Below are 23,829 nucleotides of genomic sequence, written 5' to 3' on the forward strand. Positions count from 1 at the left end.
GAATGTCAAGCGTTTCACAAGCCTCCCTGAAAGAAGTAAGCTCTTTCGCGCTGTACCTAGAATCTCAAGTCCTTTGCAGCTTATCCTGTACCCCAGGCAGTGTTAACTCATGAGATACAGAACGGGGTCAACATGCGGCTCCCTGTAAGCAGGCCTGGAAGACTTTCTAAAATGCTTCAGGCTTTGCAGCCCATGAGTCGCCCTGAAGGCTGGGAGTCGCTCTGTCGGTAAGATCATGCACCGTGCTGATCTTGGTTGCAGGTATGAAAGCTGGATGCTGAAGCTCGGATCTGTATTGCTTATGCATCTCCTTAATTCTTGCATTTGGTGTAGAAATGGTAGTGGGAGTGACCACATAGACCTGCTTTTAACCGCAGACCTTGCAGTGGGGCTGACAGCAGACTCCGGTAATGCTCCCCCCTGACCACGGAGCTTTCGGGGAGCAGCTGGCCAAAGCTGCCCAGTGCTTCATCAGGACAGAGCTGCGCAGTCTGGCTCCCGATATGTGCCTCGGGGACCCGGGAAGTGTTCTTCATTTCCAGCAGCGATATAACAATGAATGAAGCCTAAAACTTCTTACAATTAATAGAAAGTTCATTAAAATGGCTTGCTGCATCTTATAAACATTCTCATGTCAAACAAAGGGTAGTTAACGATAGCACTGGTTCACTGGTTGTTTTACAGTGGTCTGATGCCTTTTTGCTAAGTCTGTTCCTGGTAGTAGTCCTTGAGTGAAATATATTTAATCCTCAAAAAGCTGCAGTTCTGTATCTGTTTGAGACTATCTGAATACGGTTGTGAACAGATTTGCCGCCCTGCTAAAGGAATTAGTAACTATCTTCATAGTGCCTAAATCTTCTGTTCCGCGTTCCTCAGGACCAAGAGGGCAAACCCAAGAGAGTGGACGTTCACGACAACAAGGATGGCACTTACACAGTCACCTATGTCCCCGACAAAACGGGCCGCTATACGATTGGCGTGAAGTATGGCGGAGACGATATCCCGTCCTCTCCCTATCGGATCCGGGCGTCTCCAGCTGGGGATGCCAGCAAGTGCTTGGCCACTGGTGAGTGTTGGCTCCTCTCTCTTGCTGCTGTTTGTCCCTGGTGCAAAGCTGCCTTCTGAGCATGGTACAGCTGATGTAGTGGGTGTAGAAGATGCTGGAGACTGGTGTGATCTGGCTGCTTTTACAAGAGGGTTTTCCTTAAAGACAAAGCAGCGTCCACCCTGCGGGTGAGCAGGAATCTCTTGCAATCTCAAGCAAAATCTTTCAAATTGTCTGGGTTGTTATAAACAGACAGATGCAACCAAAGTCTGATGCTTATTTTGGCCTGGATAAATCCTGCTGGGAACTGCAGTGAGGTTGGTTTAAAAATAGCACATCTGCGCACGTTCAGTGCATCACGCTCCTTGCGCTGCGAGTGTTGCAAGAAGCTTTTTGTTCTGAGCAAGAACAGAATTAATTGTGAGGATGTAAATAGCTGGCCACGTGCTTTCTGCATTAGCAAAGCCTGTTCAGGCTGGGTGTTATTAGTAGAGGTTTCTGCTGCTTTTCTGTCTGGTCAAGGTTGGCCGTGGTCTGAACAGACTTTTGGAAGGCGTGGGTAGAAGGAGAGAACCTAAAGACGAGAAGTTACTACAACTCAAAAAAAATCATTGCCTCAAAAATCAGTGCCTTGGTGTAGGGGAGGGACTCCAGATTTGTTGCTGTAGGAGCCCACTTATAGTCTCGACCCTTACCCGTTCTCAGGGTGGTGGTCGTCAGGCAGCTTTGGGCTGGCCACTGTGGCACATTGCCACCTCCCAGCCAGCCGGAGGCTGTGGCAGGGAGCAGAAGTGACAGGAACTAGTTACAAGAGTGCTGCCGAATGTTTAAAATAAATAAATGTTTAAGAGAGAGAGTTGGGGGTGTTCAGCCTGGAGAAGAGAAGGCTCCGGGGAGACCTGGAGTCCCTGAAGGGGCTCCAGGAGAGATGGAGAGGGGCTGTTTGCCAGGGCACGTAGTGACACGACGAGGGGCAATGGTTTAAACTAGAGCAGGGCGGGTTTAGATTAGACATCAGGGAGAAGTTCTCCATGCTGAGGGTGGTGAGACGCTGGCCCAGGTTGCCCAGAGAGGTGGTGGAGGCCCCATCCCTGGAGACATTCCAGGCCAGGCTGGATGAGGCTCTGAGCAACCTGATCTAGCTGAAGATGTCCCCGCTGACTGCGGGGGGTGGGACTGGATGGCCTGTAGAGCCCCCTTCCCACCCAACGCATTCTAGGATTCTAAATGAGGCAAGCCCGAATTGAACAGGGAAGCTTCGTCTGTGGTTGTAGGCCTGTGAGAGTGCCTGGCCATTGTGCCGACCTGCCTCGTGCAGTCAGAGCGTACCCGGTGCCTGTCCGGCAGCTGGATGCCTCCAAGCCTGCTTAAACAGAAACACCGTCCTGGCACAATGGAAACACGGAGCGGCGGGTATCCCCTTTGCTTCAAAATTTTGTCTAAGAGAGGCCTTAATGGCTGAATCTGATACTCTTCCAAGTAACTCAAGTCGCTGGCTATTGAAAATAACTGCGATGGTGATTGCTCTCAGATGCCAGCTTAAATTTCCCCTTTCCAAGAAGTGCCTCTGACTCTCCACTGTAAAGCTGAAATACAGTCGCCGTAGGAGTAGATGCTGGAATATTGTCAAGGTATTAAAATGGCAGGTTCGTTGCCACTTGAAAATGGGCCATTTACCTGGTGACAAGTGCCGATCGAAAGCAGGAGTATTAAATATGTACTGCAAATAAGACTTAATAGTTCTCATTTAAACAGCGTTCTTCAGATCTGGATCCGATTGCTACAATTTTGGCATTGTTTCATGATTTTCTTTTTTTGGGATGTGTGGCAGAACAGTGGAAAATCATTTGTGGGTAATGGAGGAGGAAACGTGGCCATGGCTACTACTGTGCCCTTTTATAGGGGGGGTTTCTGTTAAAGCCATGGCAGCCGAGTCGCTGGCCAGGGCAGAAATAGTGCCTTTGGCTCTGCGTAAAGGAGTGTGACGATAAGAGAATGGGTTAAGGCATTGCTTTCTTCAAACTTAGCTTTTTCCCCCTCTGTTCTCATCCAGCCTCTCTGATTGCAGAGGAGAGGGAAGGCTGGTGGCCAGCTCTTGCGTGCCGCTGTGCTGACCAACGCTACGAATGTCCCTTGTTGTACATCTGCTCCCAGACCCGCGTCTGTGGGTCCCCGGGACCGGTGTTTTGGTGCCGTGCTTCCCAGGCGCCTTGCGGATGGCCCGCCTGGGGAAACTGTCTTTTGAACGCTTACCGTAACTAAAATTGCCTTGCAGGTCCTGGAATTGCACCCACTGTGAAGACTGGTGAGGAGGTTGGTTTTGTGGTAGACGCCAAATCAGCAGGGAAGGGAAAAGTGACGTGCACCGTCCTGACGCCAGATGGGACAGAAGCTGAAGCAGATGTTGTTGAAAACGAGGACGGGACTTATGATATCTTCTACACCGCCACGAAACCAGGAACCTATGTGATTTATGTCCGCTTTGGTGGGGTGGACATTCCCAACAGTCCTTTCACCGTCATGGTAAGCCAGCTCTGCTCCGAAAATACCTCCCACTTGGATTCCTGCTGCCATGTTTTATTTAGTGATAGGTTAACTCTGTGTGTAAACGTTTGTTTAGGCATTTATTAGACTAGGAGGAGCTAATGAATCCTGGTTACTTGCAGAGCTTATTTTGAGCAGGCAATACAGTTAAGTGAAGAGGGATAGAAGCCATCAGAGGATGAAGACTTGGCTTCTCTGAACAAGTTCGTTTTTCATTTCCTGACCGCGCATTTCTTTTTCTAAGTGATGTAAGGGTGGTTGTAATCGGCTTCTACGACTAATTACTTCAGCCGTTGTCAGATACGGTGCTCTGACTTGTCCGTCTCTCACTTTTTACAATGCTGACCCCAAAATAAGGAACGGTCTGTTGACAGATCCCAGGGAAGCGGGCTGTTAGCTCACGCTTAAAAATGATTTGCAAGTGCTAGTTAAACTGTTATAGCCAAATCCCCCTCCTTCTAATTAGGTTCCTTCCAACGTGCCGTACTTCAGCGTGTTTAGGTTTAAAATGCAAACAGAACCCCGGCCTCCCTGAGGAGCAGACAAGGTGCCTCTCGGGGCTCACAGAAGCCCTTCGCGTGAAGAACGGCTCTCAGTGTTGGCAAAACAAGTCTTGGTCTTGTAATCTCAGCCGAGGTGGCCTCCGGCACATCTCGGTCCATGAAGCCAGGTGGCCGTACTTGTGCTGAGTGTGGCCGGGGCCGGGCATGCCGGCGAGTCCTACCTGCCACCCTGGCAGATTGCTGCCGGTGTCCATGAAGATTTCCACGAGAAAAACGACTCCCTTGGTCACTTCTCCAAGCTCACTGCAGGAAATGTCTCTCGAGGTCAGGGAGCCCGCTCCTGGCCAGCCAAAATTCCCACTTCCTAGCTGGCTGATAGTGCGTGTTTGACTTGGGTGTCTCAGCTGGGGACAGAGAACAGCGAAACAGCAGTATTTCTGTTTTGCGTTGGTTTTCTTAGTGGAGTCTTTCCATGCCGAAGTTTCCGGCGGGTGATTTTGTTCGGGTGGTTCGCAGCGGTGTGAACGGGCAGGAGGAGCTGGGGTGGCCGAGCCCGGTGGAGCTGCATGCGTGGGTGTCAGCCCCGGCCGCTCTGGTTGGGATAAGTGGGGGAGATGGGAATTTGCAAGTCATCCTCTTGGCATGCCCGGTGGGAAGGGAGGCTGTGCTGGGGGAAAACACAGTCGGTGTCTTGACGACGCTATCCCAGCTATGAATCAGAAGAATGGCTTTGCAGCTATGACTGGATGTGGGCTGGGTTCCTTCACCCGAGCGCATGAGCCGGGAGCAGCCTTCCCACGGCGGCAGGCTGCCCTGCCTCCCAGCTCGCGCTCCCCGCTGGGGACTCGCATCTTTATTAAACCTCTCGCTTCCCACCCCGCGCCAGTCCCATAAGAAAAGCAACTCTGAAATTCAGTTCCAGCAGTGTTCAGGCTGGTGGTGTTCAGGCTTTCCAGCTTTTCTCCCAGGCTGCCCTTTGCTGTGCCACTCGTGGCTTCCCCCAGCGCCCAATCCCTGCGGATAGGGGCAGTTTCCCAGCTCCCCGGCTGGATCCAGGTCCTTGGCGATGGCGAGAGGACTGTGGGAGGGCTGTGTGGTGGGAGGAAGGTGTTGAGGAGCTAGAAGGAGCTGTGGGTTCTGCACTGTGAAAGGGGGGATGCCTCCGTGCCAGGATAACACCTAACCTGCCTCTACCCCTGCCCAGGCCGTAGATGCAGATGATGCCGTCGTGCGGTCGCAGGAGCCAGTGGGCGCCTCCCCCCCCGGATTCCGCCCTTGGGTACACAATTTTTACATTTTTCCCCCCCCATCTGTGTTCCATTTCAGATGACAGCCTGCTTCTTGGGACTGCTTGAATCGCTCTGGTCATTGTGTTCATTCTTTCTGTTTGATCAATTGTTCTTTGGGATCCAGACCTTGTTTTTTCTTTGCTGCTTGAATGGAGTCTTCAAATAAACTCTCATTTAAACACGAAGAGGATCATTACACCTACAGCTTCTACTTCTGCAATGTCTAATGTTGGCACAAGCAACCTGAGTGCATCGCTTTGTTTTCTCAGTCAAACAGCACAGTGTCTTGAGTCCCGAGTCGCGTTGTGAAACTTGTTTCTTTTGTCCGTTTTGTGTTGCAATCACTCTGCCCCATTCAAAAATCACTTTCTCTTCCAGGCCTTAAGCAACTAAACCCTTTCAGATGGAGCCACTTTGGGTCTTGCGTGCACTACGTTGTCTTCCATCCCTTTTGTGTTCCATTTTTATCTCTCAGCTTTTTTCCAGCATGTCTCCCATTCGCACCGTGTTTGATTGGCTCTGCTCTGCGGTGTGGTGGTGTCGTGAAGGAGAGCTCTGGTTGAGCCCGATCCTGTGGCTGGCTGCGATAATCACCGCACGCTCTCTTCTGCTTGCGCTCGCAGTGGAGTTGCTCAGTGCTCGCTTGGGTCTGCCATCCTTTTTGAAGTGACCCATCCTTTTGCTTCTTTTAGGTCACAGAAGAAGCGTACGTCCCGGTTGGAGACATGAATGGCATGGGATTCAGGCCCTTCGATATGGTTATCCCTTTTGCCGTAAGGAAAGGAGAAATAACAGGTACCTGGAGTGTGCGTAAGCCTTTCAGGGAGGTTTTGCTTCTTGTTAGCATGATTATCCATTTGCAGCTAACAATCTGGGTGGTCTAGACCACAGCGTGTGGGGGAGGATTGTATCCTGCCAGCAGCTTAGTTGTTTAATTTCACATCAAGTGGCACCCGCTGAGGGTGAGTGGGATATGCCCCGCCGATGGTTTGAGTTAAACGAGGGGACTCTTGGTGCTGCCGTGGTCCTCAGTGCTAGGCTGCGAGCGACTGCACTGTGGGACCTGTTGCTGCTTTTCCCCCTCTGGAGCAGCTACGTGATAAGCTACTTGATAAGCTCCATTATTTATGTTGTACAGATGCTGCAAAACAGTCTAATCCTGCGTGGCTGCCACATGCCTTCCCCAAAGCAGGCGACCCCTCTTCCACAGGTCTGGCAGCTGAGAGCATCACCCCAATATCCCCCCGGCTGCACCGAGCTCCTGCACGCACGGGCTGTGTCCCCTCCTGCCCTCTAGCTCAGCAATCCCACCCCGAGCCCTGGTCTGTCCCTGCTGAAGGGACAGTCCGGTTTTTCCTTTTCAAAAGAGCCGCAGGAGAGGGAGCGTCTTGCGACAAGGAAGATGGGTGCCTTTCCTGGGGCTTGCCGTGGAAAGCTCAGTGGCTGAAACAAACAGCCCTGCCTGCGGAGTTTGTAAGGTCACAGGACTGTTTGCCAGATGTCTACCACTGCGTTGTATTCATGTAGCTTAAGTAGAAAACATGTCTGGTTAGTGTTCCCATTAGTCTCCTATTTGTGCCTGTGGGTAAGGAATTTAACAATTTACAATGCTTGTTTAAAATGGCTAGACAGTTCTTGGTGGGTGGGAGAGGGGAAGCGGGCAGCTTCTCCTTCTGTAACTCCCACGGTGGCTTTTTGTAGGTGAAGTACACATGCCCTCTGGAAAGACGGATACGCCAGATATTGTGGATAACAAAGACGGCACAGTAACAGTGAGATACGCTCCTACGGAGGTCGGGCTGCATGAAATGCACATAAAATATATGGGAAAGCACATCCCAGGTGGGTCTGACAAAGCAGGCAACACAAATCCGAGTGCAGCGTCCTGCTGATGTGTCTGCTGCCTGGTGAGGTTTCCGTAGCGTAGCCATACACACTGCGGTAAGAACTGCCCGGGGCGTCTTGCAGTTCAGCAGTGACGCATCTGCGAGCAGTCCAGAGAGCAGCTAGAGCAAAGGAGTAAGTGCCGGCACATGTGAGCCTCCAGTGTGGTTTGATAGTACCGGCCAGGCTTAAAATGGATTTTGGTTTTGGAAACCAGCTTTCGTGGCATTTTATTATGAAGAAGAAACATACAATTTTCTGACTACCATTTTTTTTCAGGTTGAAATTTACTGCTGCGGTGCTCAACAAAACTAGTGGTTAACAGTGTGTGTTTATCCTTATAGCTGCATTGGCTTAAAATCTCCCATCTGTGGGGAGGACCAAGTGGCTAAAACACTATAGTTACTCTTTCCATCCCAGTGCAATAAAATAAGAGACACATGCACGCTATGCTGTAATCTTTCTTTCTTCCCGGCTGCTGCTTAACAAACAGAAACCACTGCCTTCCCTTCCCTTTCTCCGCCCCTCTTTTGTCCTTACTTCACCAGCTCCCCAGCCGAAGCTCTACCTTTAAGGTCCCTTCCAACCCAAACCATTCTGATTCTATGGAGGCTGGGGCTGCCCCGCGGTTCTCCGGGCATTTTGGCTGCCTGGGGCTGGGGCAAAAAGGGACAGATCTGTAGAAGGACGTGTAGACATGAGACAAAATACCTTCAGCACTGCCTGAACTGGGCTGCGGGCTCTGCTGGTGTACAGAAACACGGGATAACTTTGGCTGAAGCAGGGAGCTCGATAAAGTGATGCGTGTTGCTGCTGCACTTGGTATGGATGGATGTAGCACCTCCACAAGTGCCAAACTGTTGGAGGTATTGGTTCGGTAAACACCATTACCCTGCACCAGGTGACGTGCTGTAATGTTTCCTTCTTGAAGGCTATCATGAATCAAACTTGCTGCTGTCTCATCTGCAAAATCTAACTTTGGACATAAGAGCTATCTCTGCCTTTTTTTGAAGCCGCTAATGGCTGTTGGTGACTGTACTTTTTGTTCTTGTGCACCAGCTTAGCTAATCTGAGGCTGGCAAATATGTTTTTGGATACCCTTCAAATTTGCTAGTTCAGGTTCATTGAGCCAGACAATGTGCTGTGCTAGTTCCTAATTCTGAGCTACCAAAATTCAGGATCTGTGCCTGAACTGAAAGCCTGCTTCTGAGTCATGTTCTGATTTAATGTGCTAAAAATAAACTTGTAATGAATAAGACCCTTTACAACATCATTGAAGTTTATCTCTGGTAATTTGAGTAAGAGTTGCTTTGTCATGACTGAATGTGGAACAAATTATGGAGAAGTATTTTTTGAAGATGAAAGGGGGAGACTTACTCAGTTTTTTTTAAGTGCATTACAGTCACATAAAGGTTCTTCAAATATCAAGCAGTGAGAATGGCATTGAAGAACATGGGTATCAGTAAGAATAAGATCCCGTTGGGTCGCAGCAGCTTGTTGTCTGTTTTGTTCTTGCAATCCAGGCTACACGTCCTTAAAGTGCTTCTTTTGTTTGGTTTTTTTTTCCTTTAGAGAGCCCTCTGCAGTTCTATGTGAATTATCCAAACAGCGGCAGTGTGTCTGCTTATGGGCCTGGCCTCATTTATGGGGTTGCCAATAAACCAGCAGTTTTCACCATTGTCACGGAAGACGCAGGAGAGGGTAAGTCTGTTCTTCGTGGAAGTGCAGTGCGCATCAGTGTTAATTTGCATTCATCTGTCCAACTGGGAGTCTCTGGTGCCACACAAATGACTTGTGCAAATATCAGGTGAAACGGATTTCATCAAGCTGTAACTTACAGTCAAAACTGCCTTATTACTTCTTCCTGAGAGCAGTAGATGTACCCTGTGCTACAGGCTGCAAATGATTCATTTAATTAAAAATGAACTGAAGGATGATGACTGGATGTGGAGTCACTGTTAGGTAAATCTAACAGCCTGATTAGGGTTGTGGTCTTAGTGGGTTGGCATGAGCTCTTTTTGCTGCTGTCCTTTGAAAACAGGCATCTAAGCTGCACTTTCAGTACCAAGTACTGAATCTTTGTCTTTGGACCGAGTCTTTGGACCAAATCTGGTACAAAGGTTTATGGTGTGCTGTTCTCCTTGTTTCCTAGGTGGGCTGGACTTGGCTATTGAAGGACCTTCAAAAGCAGAGATCAGCTGCATTGATAACAAAGATGGGACGTGCACGGTCACGTACCTGCCTACTCTACCTGGGAACTACAGCATCCTGGTCAAGTACAACGACAAGCACATCCCAGGCAGCCCATTCACCGCCAGGATCACAGGTATAAAGTTTAGACTTCTGGAAGCACTTCATAATGAAAATTAACCTCTGATGGCATGGGGGGCCTGGGTTGTGGCAAGACGATGAAGTCCTCTGACTTGTTCTGCACTTAGCCGTGTAATATTTTCTGACTTTCTCTTTATATATTCAGATGATAACAGAAGACGGTCCCAGGTTAAGCTTGGTTCTGCTGCTGACTTTCTGTTGGACATCAATGAGACTGATCTCAGTCTCCTGACAGCCAGCATTAAAGCCCCGTCAGGTCGTGATGAGCCTTGTCTTCTGAAGAGGCTACCCAACAACCACATCGGTAAGCTCTGACAGTCTTGATCTGAGAGAGTAGCGTAGTGGCCTCTACTCCAGTTTGCTGTGCTATGTAAAATGACTGACTTCTCTGCTCCTTCCCAGGAGAGCGTTGTCAAACTAAGTGGTTGATATTGTTTGGTACAGTTGGCCAAAGACAGAAGAGTGTGAAGAATGACCTCTTGTGTTAGCGTGCATGTGATGTGCCAGGTTGTGATTGAAGTGCTTTTTGTCAGCCTACGTGAATGGCTTTGTGGCCCATTTGGGAGCAACACTTCAACATGTGTAAAGAGGGTGCTCTTCCAGTATTTAATTTCTGGGTGTGATTAAGGCATTTAAATCAACTAAAACACGCATAAAAAGTGAATAAGTTTGTCTGTCACCTTTCTCTGCCTTGTAGGCATCTCATTCATTCCACGGGAAGTAGGAGAACACCTGGTTAGCATCAAGAAAAATGGGAGCCATGTACCAAACAGCCCCGTAACAATCATGGTGGTCCAGTCTGAGATAGGAGATGCCAGACGAGCAAGAGTGTTTGGGCGTGGCTTGGTAGAAGGACGAACCTTTGAAATGTGTGACTTCATTGTAGACACAAGAGACGCAGGTTAGTTCCATCGCAACGACACTGTGAGATATGTCTCCTCTCTAAATTGGGAGCGTTGTCTCCCTCAGCATGCGACCACCAGGTAATAAGCCGCAAAGCAGCAGATGCAAATAGTGTAGTAAGCATGCATGGTCATTATTGTCAGTTATTAACTACAGACAGTGCTACTAACTTCTGACATGCTTTGCATTGTCTTGGCTGATGTCTTCCGTTGCAGCCAACAGGGACTCACTGAGGCACCGATGAAGCTTTTCTTTCATTTGCTGGTGCTGGTTCTAGTATCGTTGTGTACAGCAAGAAGGGAACGAGGAAGATATTTCCCTGTTGGTTTAACGTGGAGCCTTGGCCACAGTCTTTGAAGCTAACTTTTCAACATTAATGAAATAAAAGGGGTATGGTCAGAGCATTTTAGGAGCTGAACGCATGCCGTGCGTTGAATATTTGACTGATTAGGGCTACAATAATGTCATTTAGGCATCATGCAACTCCCACGTGCCCATGGGACTAGCTACCAGCTAGCTACTGATGCGGGTTTGGACTGTTTTATGTCAAATTTATGTGGAAATCTGCGGCTAACTTAGCTGTATTGCAGGTTATGGTGGGATCTCACTGGCAGTTGAAGGACCCAGCAAGGTGGATATCCAAACTGAAGACCTAGAAGACGGAACTTGCAAAGTGTCCTATTTTCCAACTGTACCTGGCGTATACATTGTGTCCACTAAATTTGCAGATGAACATATTCCAGGTAAGCAGAAGTGTTGGGCAACTTTTTGGTTAGTACAACAAAGGTCTTGCCTAGCTGTCCAGCGCTCTGGAACTGCGGGTGGGCTGTGTGATCTGGGATGGACCATAAGTCCCAAAGATTCAAGGAGGTCCTACCAGTACCCTCCACAAGCAGCAAGGATCCAAAGCTGTTCTGGTTACATGGGTGTATTTTGCTTGGACCCGACTGTCCTTAGCTGGCTCTAAAACGTCCCCTGTGATCCACTACAAGTCAGAGGAAGCTTTCGCTCCTCCCCTGGATGCAGCGTGTCATGAGCAGAGGAGGAATGACTTGCTGTGGTACTTACAGGCAGCCCATTTACTGTGAAGATAAGTGGCGAAGGAAGGGTAAAGGAGAGCATCACACGAACAAGACGGGCTCCCTCTGTTGCCACAGTAGGAAGCATATGTGATCTGAACCTAAAAATTCCAGGTAAGCAACGTCCTTATCCTAATAACCAGAACTTGCGCTTGTGTAGTGTGGCTGTACCCGAAGCAATGGAAATAGGAACTTCAGTGTTAAGAAATCCTCATATTAAGATAGTTTAGGGAAGAAACGCTGGCAGTGCGGTCTCTTTGAATGGTTAAAAACAAGCATAACCATGGTCAAGATACAGAAAAATAAATACCAGGGAGGCCTTAACCTATTCTGTGTACAGCAGGCTGGAGAATGGGCTGCAGAGCTCACCCTGTCTCCAGGGTTTTAGGATCATCACATTGGCTGCTAAGTGTTTGTACTGCTGTCCGGCAAATGGGGATCACGTAGGCCAGTCTTACCTGGCTGCACTTACCCAGCCTCTTCATCTGCCTCCGTAGCACCTGGTAAGCTGCAGCTGGCCGGGCTCGCTGCGCAGCAGCACACATCTAGCTGAGCGTACAAACTCACCTGCGTGCCTCTTCCCTCATTTGTACTGTGTAATCGCTTGAGCTCAGGTCCTGCTTCCAAAAACAAAATGCTTAACCCCCTTTGTCGCTTTCTAATCTGCATATTTTTTTTTTTTTTTATTTTCTTCTTGTTAGAAATTGATTGTGGGGATTTGACAGCCCAGGTAACTAGTCCCTCTGGAAGAAACTTTGATGCCGAGATCGTAGAAGCTGACAAAAACACCTATTGCGTCCGCTTTGTGCCACAAGAAATGGGGGTCCACACTGTGGATGTCAAATACAGAGGACAGCCGGTGCCGGGCAGCCCCTTCCAGTTCACCGTGGGGCCGCTGGGCGAGGGAGGAGCCCATAAAGTGAGAGCTGGAGGGCCAGGGCTGGAGCGTGGAGAGACGGGTGTCCCAGGTGAGTCCTCTGCACTCGCTGGGCTCCAGTGCCCCCCGTGCGCAGGTCTGCAGCGCAGCGCTTTGGTTTCTGTTGGCCTCTCCTCTGAGAGCTTGAGCAGAGCTTGGTGTAACACTGTAGGGTCGCCCCAAGCCAGGGGTGGTCAGTGGAGAAACATGGAGAAGTAATATTCCTGCGTCACGTGGATGGAGAAGTCTGGAAATCCACATTTTGGAAACTGACTGCTCTCACAGGATGAGCTTGAGGTCGTAAGGTGTGTTATACAGGGCTAATTCAAGGCTAATAGGGACCGTCTTGGAGAAACTGCTAAGTGTTATCACCCAGGATGATGGGATGAGGTACTGTTCCTCATACACGTCCGTATGGGATGCTGCATCGTCTGTTAGGAAGAAGCTGCAACCCAGCAGCAGCAAACTTACTCTTGTGTGTGCTCTCCTGTGCTTCAACAGCCGAGTTCAGTATATGGACACGGGAAGCTGGAGCTGGAGGACTGTCTATTGCTGTAGAAGGCCCAAGTAAAGCAGAAATTGCCTTTGAGGACCATAAAGTTGGATCTTGTGGTGTATCGTACATAGTTCAAGAGCCAGGTATGCACCAAGACCAATTCATGCTAAAATAACACTGAATGCTACTTTCAAGGAAATTAAGGGCACTCACTGCTTCTTTTCTCCCTGCAGGCAACTATGAGGTGTCCATAAAGTTCAATGACGAGCACATTCCTGAAAGCCCCTACCTGGTTCCCGTCATCGCCCCCTCCGATGATGCTCGCAGGCTCACTGTCACTAGCCTTCAGGTGAGACATAAGGAAACATCTCCACAACTTGCCACACAGACTGATTTCGTCCTTGTTCTCCGAGACCAAAATAGTTGTCCTTTCTTCTTAGTAGTAGCCTTGCCTTGGTTGGTGCTTGTTTTCAAGCTCAGCTTGCAGCCAGAGAGCTTTTTGGCAGCTGGTCCCTTGGTAGCTTGGGCCGGTAGAGCTGGCCCAGCTCTGTCTAGCCAGAATTTCAAGGCAGAAGGCTCAAGTGAGTGTATTACAGGTTGTGACACTTGGGAATTAAGAATAAGAGGCTCTGGAAAGAGCATTGGAGGAGCTAAAACTCGCTTTCTACCCCATTAGCTAGGGGAAGGCCAAGGAGAACTGAAACATGAATGTGAGCCACCAGTGATCATGCTGGTACCGAGCTACTGGGTTGGCACGTGGAGTGATGAAGAGCTGGGTTTCCACGGGTGAGGCAGTGTCGGGCTGCATGGCTGGGACGTTGCTGGAGCGTTGACACGGGCAGATGGAGGGGGCCCCGCCGTGAAGCCGGAGCGCAGATTTGCTCTGGCTGATGTCAGGAAACCACACAGTCGCAGCTCAGATGATTCATGAACAGTAGCGGATCTCAGAGTGAATCACGGCTTTGTAGTTGGTCTGGGCTCATCTGTTAACCTCACCGTATCATTTTTGTGTGTGTGGTTACGTGCATTAAAATACAACATGAAAGGCCTGACTTAAATCTCCAAAGCCAGAAACTTGGACGTGAGACTGAGGGTTTGTGTCTAAATATACTGTACCTCAGTCCCATCGAGTTATGATAAGCAATTAGTACTTCAGTTGAGGCTTTTTTTTGGATATGTCCCAGCTGTGGTCCCCAGGAGTTTGCCTGGTGTGCAGGACTCCTTCACCTTGGCTGTGTCAATGAATCATGACAGCCTGATCCGATAGTATCTCTTCTAACCAGGAGTTACAAGGGCGTTAATTAGTCGCTGTGGTACTGATGTTTCTCTTGTGTTTCATTTAAAGACTCTTTGACAGGAATACTCGCTTCAATTAAGTCCTGGAGAGGCAGATAAAGCTGAGTATTCTGTAACAGAGCGCGGTGTGCAGCATCAGCCTCCCCTAAACCCGCGCCAGGGAATTGCTTTATACGTTGTACCTCAGTTCTACTCAGTTGCATTTATTTCCCTCTTCAGGATTTAGTTGAAAACAAAACCAGGTAAAGTATGTTCCGTGTAAAATATTGCTGCTGGATAGCTGCCTGGGCTGCGCCGGCGCGGACGGGTGCAGCAGGGATGCTCAGCTGCCTCCGCCTTCCACCGACGGCCTGACAGCGCAGCAACATCTGGTTTCGTGTCTTAAATTACTTTCTCATGTTAAGACGTCTTGCGGCGGCGTTCTAAATGCAGCCTCTTGTGGCAAATATAAACATGCACATTACTCTTTCAGACAACTGGATTATCAGAGGCTTTTCCCCTGAATGAATCTGGAATGAATGAACGGGCTGAAAATGGAGATAGATCTTAAACATCTTTTAAATCAAGTGCCTGAATACTGGGGGCTGACCTCAGTGATAATGGGTGACTGGTCTCGGAAACTTGCCTCTGCTTGATTTGGCAGAGTCGTCTGGCTTCCGAAAATGGTTTGTTACCATGGGAAAAATCAGCCTACCCGACGTGGGCAACTCCTAAATCAGCCACCCACTGAGATGGGGGGAACTTCTGATTTGAGAGTTAGCGCAAGTCACAACTTTACGCCTTTGGTTGAAATCTTAAAAAAAAAAAAAAAAACAAAACAAAACTGTGCTGAAATGGTTATTTCCCTGCCACAAATCTTGTGCTGTCTGAAATGAGAAGTTTAAATTTGATAATCTGACTGTTGCATTCTCAGGAGTCTGGATTAAAAGTTAATCAGCCGGCATCCTTTGCTATAAGGCTGAACGGGGCAAAGGGCAAGATCGATGCTAAAGTCCACAGCCCCTCCGGAGCTGTAGAAGAATGTCACGTGTCTGAGCTGGAGCCAGGTGAGCACGGCTTTACGTTGGTCAAAACAAGCTGGGTGACCTCCAAAACACGCTCGCTTGCCCCATCGCGAGGGGGTTTAGTCCCTTTGGCTCGCGAACAGCGTACCCAGGGGACAAGGACCTCGCGTGGAGAATGACTGCTTGGTGTCACGGTTGTTCGGTCAGGGTTATGTCCGTGCTTTTCCTAGATAGCTCAGGAAGTGGCTGAGCCCTAACCTTGTGCAAGATACAGGTATTTAAGTCTTGGCTAGCCGGGGAGGGTACAGTGACATTAGTCATAAATGAAATATGATGTGGTTCTTGAATTTAGCCGGGGAAGAAGTTTATTTTTCAAAGCTATGCTTCCATCTTTGACTAATAGTTTATTTTTAACTCGCACTCACTCCTTCATACTAAACGTCAAGGAAGCAGAATATAAGCAAACACCACAGAAAGCTCAACACCTGTTTCAGCAATGAGCTTTTCTTCTTCGCTTGAGGTCTGAATGAGTTATGGTCTGTGCTACGGACAGGCAGCAGCTGTCCGGCTGGGGCCGATCGGGCCCTCCTCTGGGTTAACGCGCGATCAAAAATAGTAAACAGCAGCAAATTGCTAAATGACTGTATTAAATAAAGGTGCACGCTCAGCCCGCTGGTGAGAGTTGGCTGGGTCTTGCCAGCTGCTTTTCTTCTCTGCGCGGCTCCCTCGACCGCCGACAGGTTGGGCTGTGATTAAGCTGTCATGTTTCGTGCGCGTGTGAGGCAAATAACCCTAAAACCCACCCCGCGGACGAGATGACAGCTCAGAGCAGCTCCTAGCAGACGAGGTGAACATACAACCCGTGACACCTCCTGCGATAAATGCAGCGTTTTCCTGCTTAAATATGAGCTTAGCAGCTTGTGTAGCTGAGTTTGCTTAAGCTGGGACCGAAATACGTTGAAGCGTTACAGAAGCCTTGTTTTATAGAATGTCTCCAGGGATGGGGCCTCCACCACCTCTCTGGGCAACCTGTTCCAGTGTCTCATTGTAAAGAACTCGTTTGGGTTGCTCAGCAGCCCTGGGTTTAATTCTGCTTTATTGGTTTATTGTTATCGCTGATGTGTCAGAAGAGCCACTTCTCTCTTGCAGATAAGTACGCCGTTCGGTTCATCCCCCATGAAAACGGCGTCCACTCCATTGACGTGAAGTTCAACGGAAGCCACGTGGTGGGCAGCCCTTTCAAAGTGCGTGTTGGCGAGCCGGGGCAGGCGGGCAATCCCGCACTCGTCACGGCCTACGGATCCGGCCTGGAGAGCGGTACCACGGGTAACCCTTCTTTCACAGCTCTGATACGGACCCGTTTGCGCTTTGGCTTTCTGAGAGAGACAGAAGCGGTTCCTAGGCGTATTTTTACATGACTAACCCACATTCTCTGCCGAGCTGGGCACAGGCTAATTTTGCTTTCTCGCATGCTCCTCAAGCCTTATAACCGTCAATCAGCGAGTCTGCAGGCTGTACTGAGCCTTAACACACCTAAAACCTCTGTAAAGCAGCAACTGCAGCAGGAGTGCACTTGAACTGGTTAGCAGCTGGGCTGCGGCTCTGCCGGGGAGCTTAGCTCCGTGTCGGTGGTCCCTTGGAGCTCCGGAGATTCTCTAGCTCCCTTCCACGCGTGAACACGATGTCTGCAAGTTTGTGAATGCAGATATTGAGTTGGCTGTCTAGTTGAAGGAGTCTTGTTTAACGTGCGTACCTCTGTTAATTAAATGGGTGTGAGGGTGTGTACCCAGTTACCTCTGCTCCAGTGCTCGCACCTCGGAGAAGTTTCAAGTTAAATGTAATGCGATGTGTAAACTCCAGGGCGTGCGGTGGGTTGTTCTGTTCGTAGTGCGCTATACGCGCTTCAGGTGCAGCGTGAGTGCTGGCTCTTCTTGGAAATCTGCCACCTACTTATCTGCTGTGGCTGCCCCATCTGATAGTTCTCAACTCAAGAATGTAGGGTTTAGGCTTTTTTTTTTTTTTTTTTTTTCATTTATATGATTTATGGCCTCTTTAAGAAAGTATGAAAGCATTCCAGGGTATGCACTTCATTTTATTTAATTGGGTGCTTTTTTGGGCCACACACACAGGTGAATAGCAGAGTAAAACTGATATTATCTTCTTTTGTTTTGATATGCAAGGTGTGATAGCCAGTCCCTCTTATCCTGTCTTCTGCTGTCTTTTGTGGATTCCATTTCATACCTTTTTTCTCCCTGGGGAAAAAAAAGTAATAAAATACCGCTGTTAGTCAAAGCTTCTGCTGTTCTGGAGAAACCAAGCAGTTGGTTTTGGAAACACGCTTTTACATACTATGTAAAGTAAAGATATTATAGCCTGTGCGGCTTTAATAGGTGGAAACAAAAGCACTCATTAATACTAGCCACTGATGCATCAGGGTCACGGGAGTTTTTCTCCGTCTGTAAAGGTGCTTGGGGTTGTTTTTAATCTAAATAGACTGTTTAACTTCAGCAAAGTTACTCTGTGCCCCCTTGTTGAATCCTGGCCGCTGCCAAAAGCCGAGGGCCCTGGGAGCTGCCGAGCAGCGTTTCCGAACAATGCTCCAGTGTGGAGGTTTCAATAGCCGGTGGCTGAGCACCTGAAACGGCCCCCCCGGGAGGGCAGCGCGTCTGCAGCCTCCAACAATGCCAGCCTTCATCTGGGGCGCGGGGGAAAGGCAGTGACTTCGGGGCGAGAAGCCTTCGGTGGGAAGCTGTGAAGCTTGCTGGCTCTGGAAATTAATTTTGCTCTGGTTGAGCGGTGCACGTTGCAGGCTGGCTGCCCTGGCTCCCGGGCCGGCGGTGCCAGCGAGATGTACTGCTAGAACTCTGGAAGACGGTACGATCCTCTGTGGGAGCCGGGTTCTTCCAGCATTGCGACACAGCAGCCTCCTGCCTGGAGAAGCTAGGAACATCTCCCTGGTTTATCACCACGCTTGCGTGCCTCAGTCGCAGCCGTAGTGAACTTTCCCATAACCATCCTGGTTTTGATTGAGCTCGAGCACTTTATTCCTCCTCAGCAGTGTCTGATACAACGGCCCAAAGATCATAAATATTTGAAGCCAGAGTTCGACAGTAAATTATTTGGGGGCTGAAAGCGTTGCTTAATTTTTTTCTTGTGTTGCTGGCATTGTGTCATTGGCTTAGTATTAGCGGCAGTAATTCAGCTGTGTTAACCAGATGCTGTAATTAAACAAGCTTTTGTTTCCACAAACTGCTTGGAGTGCCGTCGCCGAGCAGTTCAAACGCCCGTCTCCTCCAGGAGATCTCCTGCCCCTCGTCTCTCTCCCTTTCTTGTGGGCTCTGCGCTGCGGATTTATGGTCCGGGCAGTGGGATGGCTCTGAGCTTTCCCGAGCTCAGCCACGCAGGAGGCCGTGTCAGCGCGGGCTCTGCCGCCAAGTAGGAAGGCTCTTCTAAGAGTTTTCTCTCCAAGCCAGTCTTTTGATGCCAAAATCCTTCCAATTTGGCCCTAAAGGGCTCTCACGACCCATTTCCCCGCAGTCGCGCGGCGGAGGGAGCTGCGGTGCGGAGCCCCCGGCTGGGGCTGGCCCGTGCGGGGATGCTGGGGGGAGGCACGCTGCCCCTCCCTGCCCGCAGCCTTGCGCGGCCTCGTCTTGCACCCAATTACCCGTTCCTATGTAATAACAGGCTGTTTTTGTAACACGGGGTGTGAGGGAAGAGTGTGTCTTACTGTGCTCCGTCTTTCTAGGATTGCAGTCGGAGTTTTTCATTAACACGACCAAGGCTGGTCCAGGTACCCTCTCTGTTACAATTGAAGGGCCATCAAAGGTGAAAATGGACTGCCAGGAAACTCCAGAAGGTTACAAAGTCATGTACACACCCATGGCTCCAGGAAACTATTTAATTGGAGTTAAATATGGTGGACCTAACCACATAGTGGGCAGCCCCTTCAAGGCAAAGGTTACAGGTAAAAAGCTAACCAGTATTTACTGCGTGCCTGAAGTAGTTTGTGTCATTCGGCAAATATGTCCCTCCGAGACAGGGCAACGTTCAGCTCTAGAGGCCCAAGAACATGAGAAGCGAAGCGGTTCTCCCCATCACCTCCAGAGCCTAGACGAGGGATCTCAGGAGAGGCTACGGGAGCGTTAGCCACGGAGCTTGCCAGCTTGGCTCAGTGGAGGGCCATAAAGCAGCTTCCTGGGGCAATACTAAATCCTGAGATAGTGCTAGGGTGTTGCAGTGGCAGTAGGGAAATGGGATTTATTTACCCATTTTTCCCTCCCCAAGCCTGAAATCTGGTCGCCTGTAGCATAAGTGATGCCCCTCTTGGTCTCATTTTGGGGCAGGTGTCACCCAACCAAAGGTCAGTAATGTCTGGGCGGCTTTTAGATGACGTGAGGAAGGCCGGTTTAGGAAACTCTTTCTCTCTTCGGTGCTGTGTTTAAGCACAGACTGGAGTTCATCTCTCCTGCTGCCCCTGAGCTAGTGAACCCTCTCCTGGTGCCCGCGGCACGGTGATGTTCTTGGGAGCGGCGGCGGGGACTGCGCTCCCCCAGGCTGGGACATGCTCTGCTTTCAAAATGGGTTATTGCAAAATTGCACCTGCTTTTCTGCCAACTCGAGTAATTTTTGGCATTTGGTGATTGGAGCACAATTAACTCTTCTGAAGCAGCCAGCTTTGCTTAATGAATCCTGAAGTTCCTGTGGTCCTTTAACCACTCAAGGGCTCTGGGATGGGGTTGTTGCCAGCGTTGCTGGAAGACGTCGGCTTAAAAACCCAAGTAGGAAATTGCTCCTCTCTGAAAATGCATTTTGGATGCAGAATGCATGCTGGTCATTTGGAGGGTTTCGAAACCTCCTTGACAATGCCTTTCAGATGGGGTGAATCTGAATGTCAGAAGTCTTTTCTGTTTCCAGGACAGCGACTGGTTAGCCCAGGCAGCGCCAACGAAACTTCTTCCATCCTGGTAGAGTCGGTGACGAGGTCGTCAACTGAAACTTGCTATAGCGCCATTCCCAAATCCGCCTCGGATGCTAGCAAAGTGGTTTCCCGGGGAGCAGGACTCTCAAAGGCTTTTGTGGGTCAGAAGAGCTCCTTCTCCGTGGACTGCAGCAAAGCAGGTACGGCTCCAGGAACTCGCTGGATGTCAGGGTGGTTTAGTGGGACGTTTTTTGCCCTGAACCAACTTGCGAAGTTAAAATTCAGAGCTTGGGGAGGTGATCTGGATCTAAAGAAAAATCTCTAAATGCTTACATGGTACTCAACAAATCGGTCCTAATATAGAGGCTGTAAAGATGCCAGTTCCTCTCCAAATGGCTTTATCTGAACAAGGTGCACCTGAAAGAAACCCCAGGGTTATGGCGTGAGAACAAACAGGTTGCTGCAGTTAAGCAGCCCCTTGCGGTGCGTCGTAGCGTGTAATGCACGGTGTTCCCGTAAGCCTCGAGCGCCGGTCAGCATCACCGGGGAGCTTTGCGGCGGGAGGATTACAGGGCAGCTGTAATCTTCGTGGTCTCTGCTGTTAACTTCTAATGAAGAACCTGAAAGGCAGCGCCTGCTCGCTTCTACAAGCAGCGTTAGTGTCTCCCGTGTGCTGGTTAGATCGTGGTCCGTCAGGTCCGGCGCAATGCACAAATAAACCCTTGCCTCTATGAGGTTGAAGGCTTTTTTAAATCAAATTCCTTCTTATACCAAATCAGCTTAGCCATACCTCAGACTGCCACTCTGTGAATTGAAACAACGAAATCCTGGTGTTAGGGAGCTAAAGTATCAGGGTACATCCATGCTTGTTTGTTTAAGCTTAGGAATGCTAACAGTCTGTTATTTTGCTGTAGGTTCAAATATGTTGCTAGTTGGTGTCCACGGACCTACAATACCCTGCGAAGAGGTATCCATCAAGCATTTGGGCAGCCATCAGTACAACGTGACGTACGTCGTCAAGGAAAGGGGTGACTATATACTGGCGGTGAAGTGGGGTGACGAGCACATCCCCGGGAGTCCCTTCCACGTCACCGTTCCTTAAACTCTTCCAGCGTCAGATCGTTGCGTTCGCGATTCAGATGTAGAGTTACACGGGGTGCAGTCCTGTCGCAAAGTGCAGTATCTAGATACACACGGCTCACATTTCAATACAGTCAGAAGTAAACTCTGTAACTTTATTTTTTACAAGCATTTCACTTCTATCCTACTTACCAACCTAATGTCAATCTGTTTAATGTCCTCCTCAAATTGTACCTTTGCAGTACTGTCCGGGTCACTGTTAACGTTTGGAGAATCATGTGGATAACTAGACACTAATTTCCCTTGCGGATGTTAAAGACTTTAGGTGTTAATTGAAAACTGGAATTTGTCTTTGTAATTGGGTATGTTAACTACTGATTTTATTTGACTGGAGACTTTGCGTTTTAGTTATGGAATATGACTTGGGCTGTCCCCAGTTCAAATTCTTTTCTGTAAAGAAATGAGGTAAAACTGGTACTATAATAGGTGCCTTTGTATACTTGATCAATTTTAACGCTTAACATTGTAAGAAGCTACTAAAAGTGGCTTTACCACTCAAAATCAAAATGTTTCTGAAAATGCTTTGCTAATGGTTTACATTTAGGAAAAGTTTATCTTTTATAGCACACCAAAAGCAGACTGAAAATGACTTCCTGGAAGCTTTCAGCCTTTCTATGTTAACGCTTGGTAAATCTAGACAGGTAGCTTTTTGGCCATGATGCTAGCAATGCGGTTTTTAATTAGCTCGGGATTCTGGTGAGATTTCTGTAACTTTACAGGTAACTCCCCACGCTCTTTTTTTTTTTTTTTGATTTATTTTAAGAACACCCCCCACCCCCCCCCAGTTTGGCTGAGTTAAAATAAAGCCCCTAAACTTGCCGAGCCAGGTGTAGCTCTCACCTGCGTGACCTGGAGTTGCTGGAGGCGGGAGCACGGCGGGGCGTTGGGAAGGGGATCGGCGGTTTCCCTGGAGGCTGTGGGCCAGGCGAGTAGCTGCGATGGCGCGGAGAGGCCAGCCTGGGCACGGGACCCACACGTGTAGTGGGGTGTGGGGCGGGAGGGAGGGCGGGTGTGCCAATTTACCAATAATAGCGATACCAATCAACAAACCCATCTTTGGTGCAAGTGGTTTTATTGTATCTCAGTCCAAGGACACACGCTTGAAGCACACTCCTCTCCCCTGAAATCCCCTTCATGCTGCAGAAGGCATCCCTGCTGAGGGTCAGGGGGCGAAAACTTCCATTATAACTCATCTGTTTGTCCTGGATTACTCCGTGCTACTTCCCAAGTGCGTATCTGAATTGCTGTCAGCTGCTGGGGCTTTAATAAACTCTCCAAATGAGCTTTAACTCTGCGATTAGGAGAAGGTAGGATTTGTTGAAAACCTGTCGAAACGTCACTGTCTGTCCCTAGGGAGAAGTTCACGCTTACGGTTCTGCAGTTAACGTGTGGATGCACTACTCTCCAGCACAGTCATTGGGGAAATAAAGGAAGGTTGGGTTGTTTTTTTTTACTGTGCTTTTTTTGTGCCTTAATGTGAAATGCTCATTACATTGTAAACTAGGAAGTAAAAACAAAATAAACTGGAATAAAATGCAGGATTGTAAAATTGTATCTTATAACTTATTAAATAGAAATGTTTGCTTCATTAAAAATGTGCATGTTAAAAACAACAACATTGGATTCTTTTCATATGTAGTCAGTAAGGTTCGAACTAAAACCACAGGCAGAGCCACTAACCCCCCGCCCGTGAGCCGCCCGGGTAGCCCTGAAAAACTTGGCCATAATCTCAGTGCCATTCATTATTTTTTTTCTGATTCCCTCCCCGCCCCCTTCCCCCCAAAGCAAAATGTCTGGCAAAAGTTTAAGCCGTGACATAAAGGTACTGGGTGGCAGCAGGCGGAGCGCGAGCGGGGCATGATGTGGCCGTGATGGTTTGTCCCCTGCGTAGACCCTGGGTACTGGGGCAGCGGAGCTGGAGAGTGGTGTGTCCCCGAGGTGCCCCCGATCGGATCCCGGGATGATGCCAGCAGCGCCCACCGGCTCCTGCGGGCTCCCCGGGGCTGTGTTTGCAGAAGGTGGTTCCCGGCACGGTGCTGCACCTGGGGCCGGCCGGCTCCGGCGCCCAGCCATGGAAACCAGCAGATGTTTTCCCAAACACGGCTCCCGCTGGAAGCCCAGCTGAAACCTGAGACGCGGCGGCTGCCAAGGACTTTCCTGCCCCAGGTTTATCAGATTATTTCCTTTTTATAGTTAACTGTGTTTCATTAGCTCTGCGCTACGTCAGCCCGAACCTCCTATTTAATGTTTTTAAACAAAACAAACCAAAAAAACCTGGATACAGCTGTTGGGTTGAGTAAACCTTGAGAGCCTCGGGCCTGTGTAACTCCTGTTTCCCAGTAACCCTGCCCTTGTCTGGCCTTCTCTTGCCTGTCACCGCTTGTCGTCTTGGTCTCATCACACCAGCTGTAATTAATGGGAGCTGTTGGTGAAGTCGATGGACTCTGATTGTTACCTGGCCTGAGGTTACCTCCAGTGACA

At 49.2% G+C, this 23,829-nt stretch overlaps 1 protein-coding gene across 5 annotated transcripts in view; it reads left to right on the plus strand.

Annotated features, from left to right (window-relative positions):
• Nucleotides 1-22,886, plus strand: part of FLNB (filamin B) — a 75,952-nt gene extending 53,066 nt beyond the window's left edge. For 2 of the 5 annotated variants that reach the window (XM_074602370.1, XM_074602366.1), the window contains 19 exons: nucleotides 877-1,066; nucleotides 3,321-3,568; nucleotides 5,297-5,371; nucleotides 6,074-6,176; nucleotides 7,083-7,223; nucleotides 8,838-8,966; nucleotides 9,418-9,591; nucleotides 9,742-9,900; nucleotides 10,294-10,497; nucleotides 11,090-11,242; nucleotides 11,570-11,692; nucleotides 12,280-12,546; nucleotides 12,996-13,133; nucleotides 13,224-13,339; nucleotides 15,200-15,332; nucleotides 16,440-16,616; nucleotides 19,036-19,254; nucleotides 20,205-20,408; nucleotides 21,123-22,886. In XM_074602370.1, the coding sequence (XP_074458471.1) occupies nucleotides 877-1,066; nucleotides 3,321-3,568; nucleotides 5,297-5,371; nucleotides 6,074-6,176; nucleotides 7,083-7,223; nucleotides 8,838-8,966; nucleotides 9,418-9,591; nucleotides 9,742-9,900; nucleotides 10,294-10,497; nucleotides 11,090-11,242; nucleotides 11,570-11,692; nucleotides 12,280-12,546; nucleotides 12,996-13,133; nucleotides 13,224-13,339; nucleotides 15,200-15,332; nucleotides 16,440-16,616; nucleotides 19,036-19,254; nucleotides 20,205-20,408; nucleotides 21,123-21,310 (3,141 nt within the window). In that variant the 3' untranslated portion in view covers nucleotides 21,311-22,886. The remainder of the gene's footprint in view (nucleotides 1-876; nucleotides 1,067-3,320; nucleotides 3,569-5,296; nucleotides 5,372-6,073; nucleotides 6,177-7,082; nucleotides 7,224-8,837; nucleotides 8,967-9,417; nucleotides 9,592-9,741; nucleotides 9,901-10,293; nucleotides 10,498-11,089; nucleotides 11,243-11,569; nucleotides 11,693-12,279; nucleotides 12,547-12,995; nucleotides 13,134-13,223; nucleotides 13,340-15,199; nucleotides 15,333-16,439; nucleotides 16,617-19,035; nucleotides 19,255-20,204; nucleotides 20,409-21,122) is intronic. The other 3 variants (XM_074602368.1, XM_074602367.1, XM_074602369.1) reach the window with 3 other exon arrangements.
• The last annotated feature ends 943 nt before the right edge of the window (nucleotides 22,887-23,829 follow it).

The sequence above is a fragment of the Larus michahellis genome, chromosome 10 (assembly GCF_964199755.1).
Source record: "Larus michahellis chromosome 10, bLarMic1.1, whole genome shotgun sequence".
Classification (NCBI taxonomy): Eukaryota; Metazoa; Chordata; class Aves; order Charadriiformes; family Laridae; genus Larus; species Larus michahellis.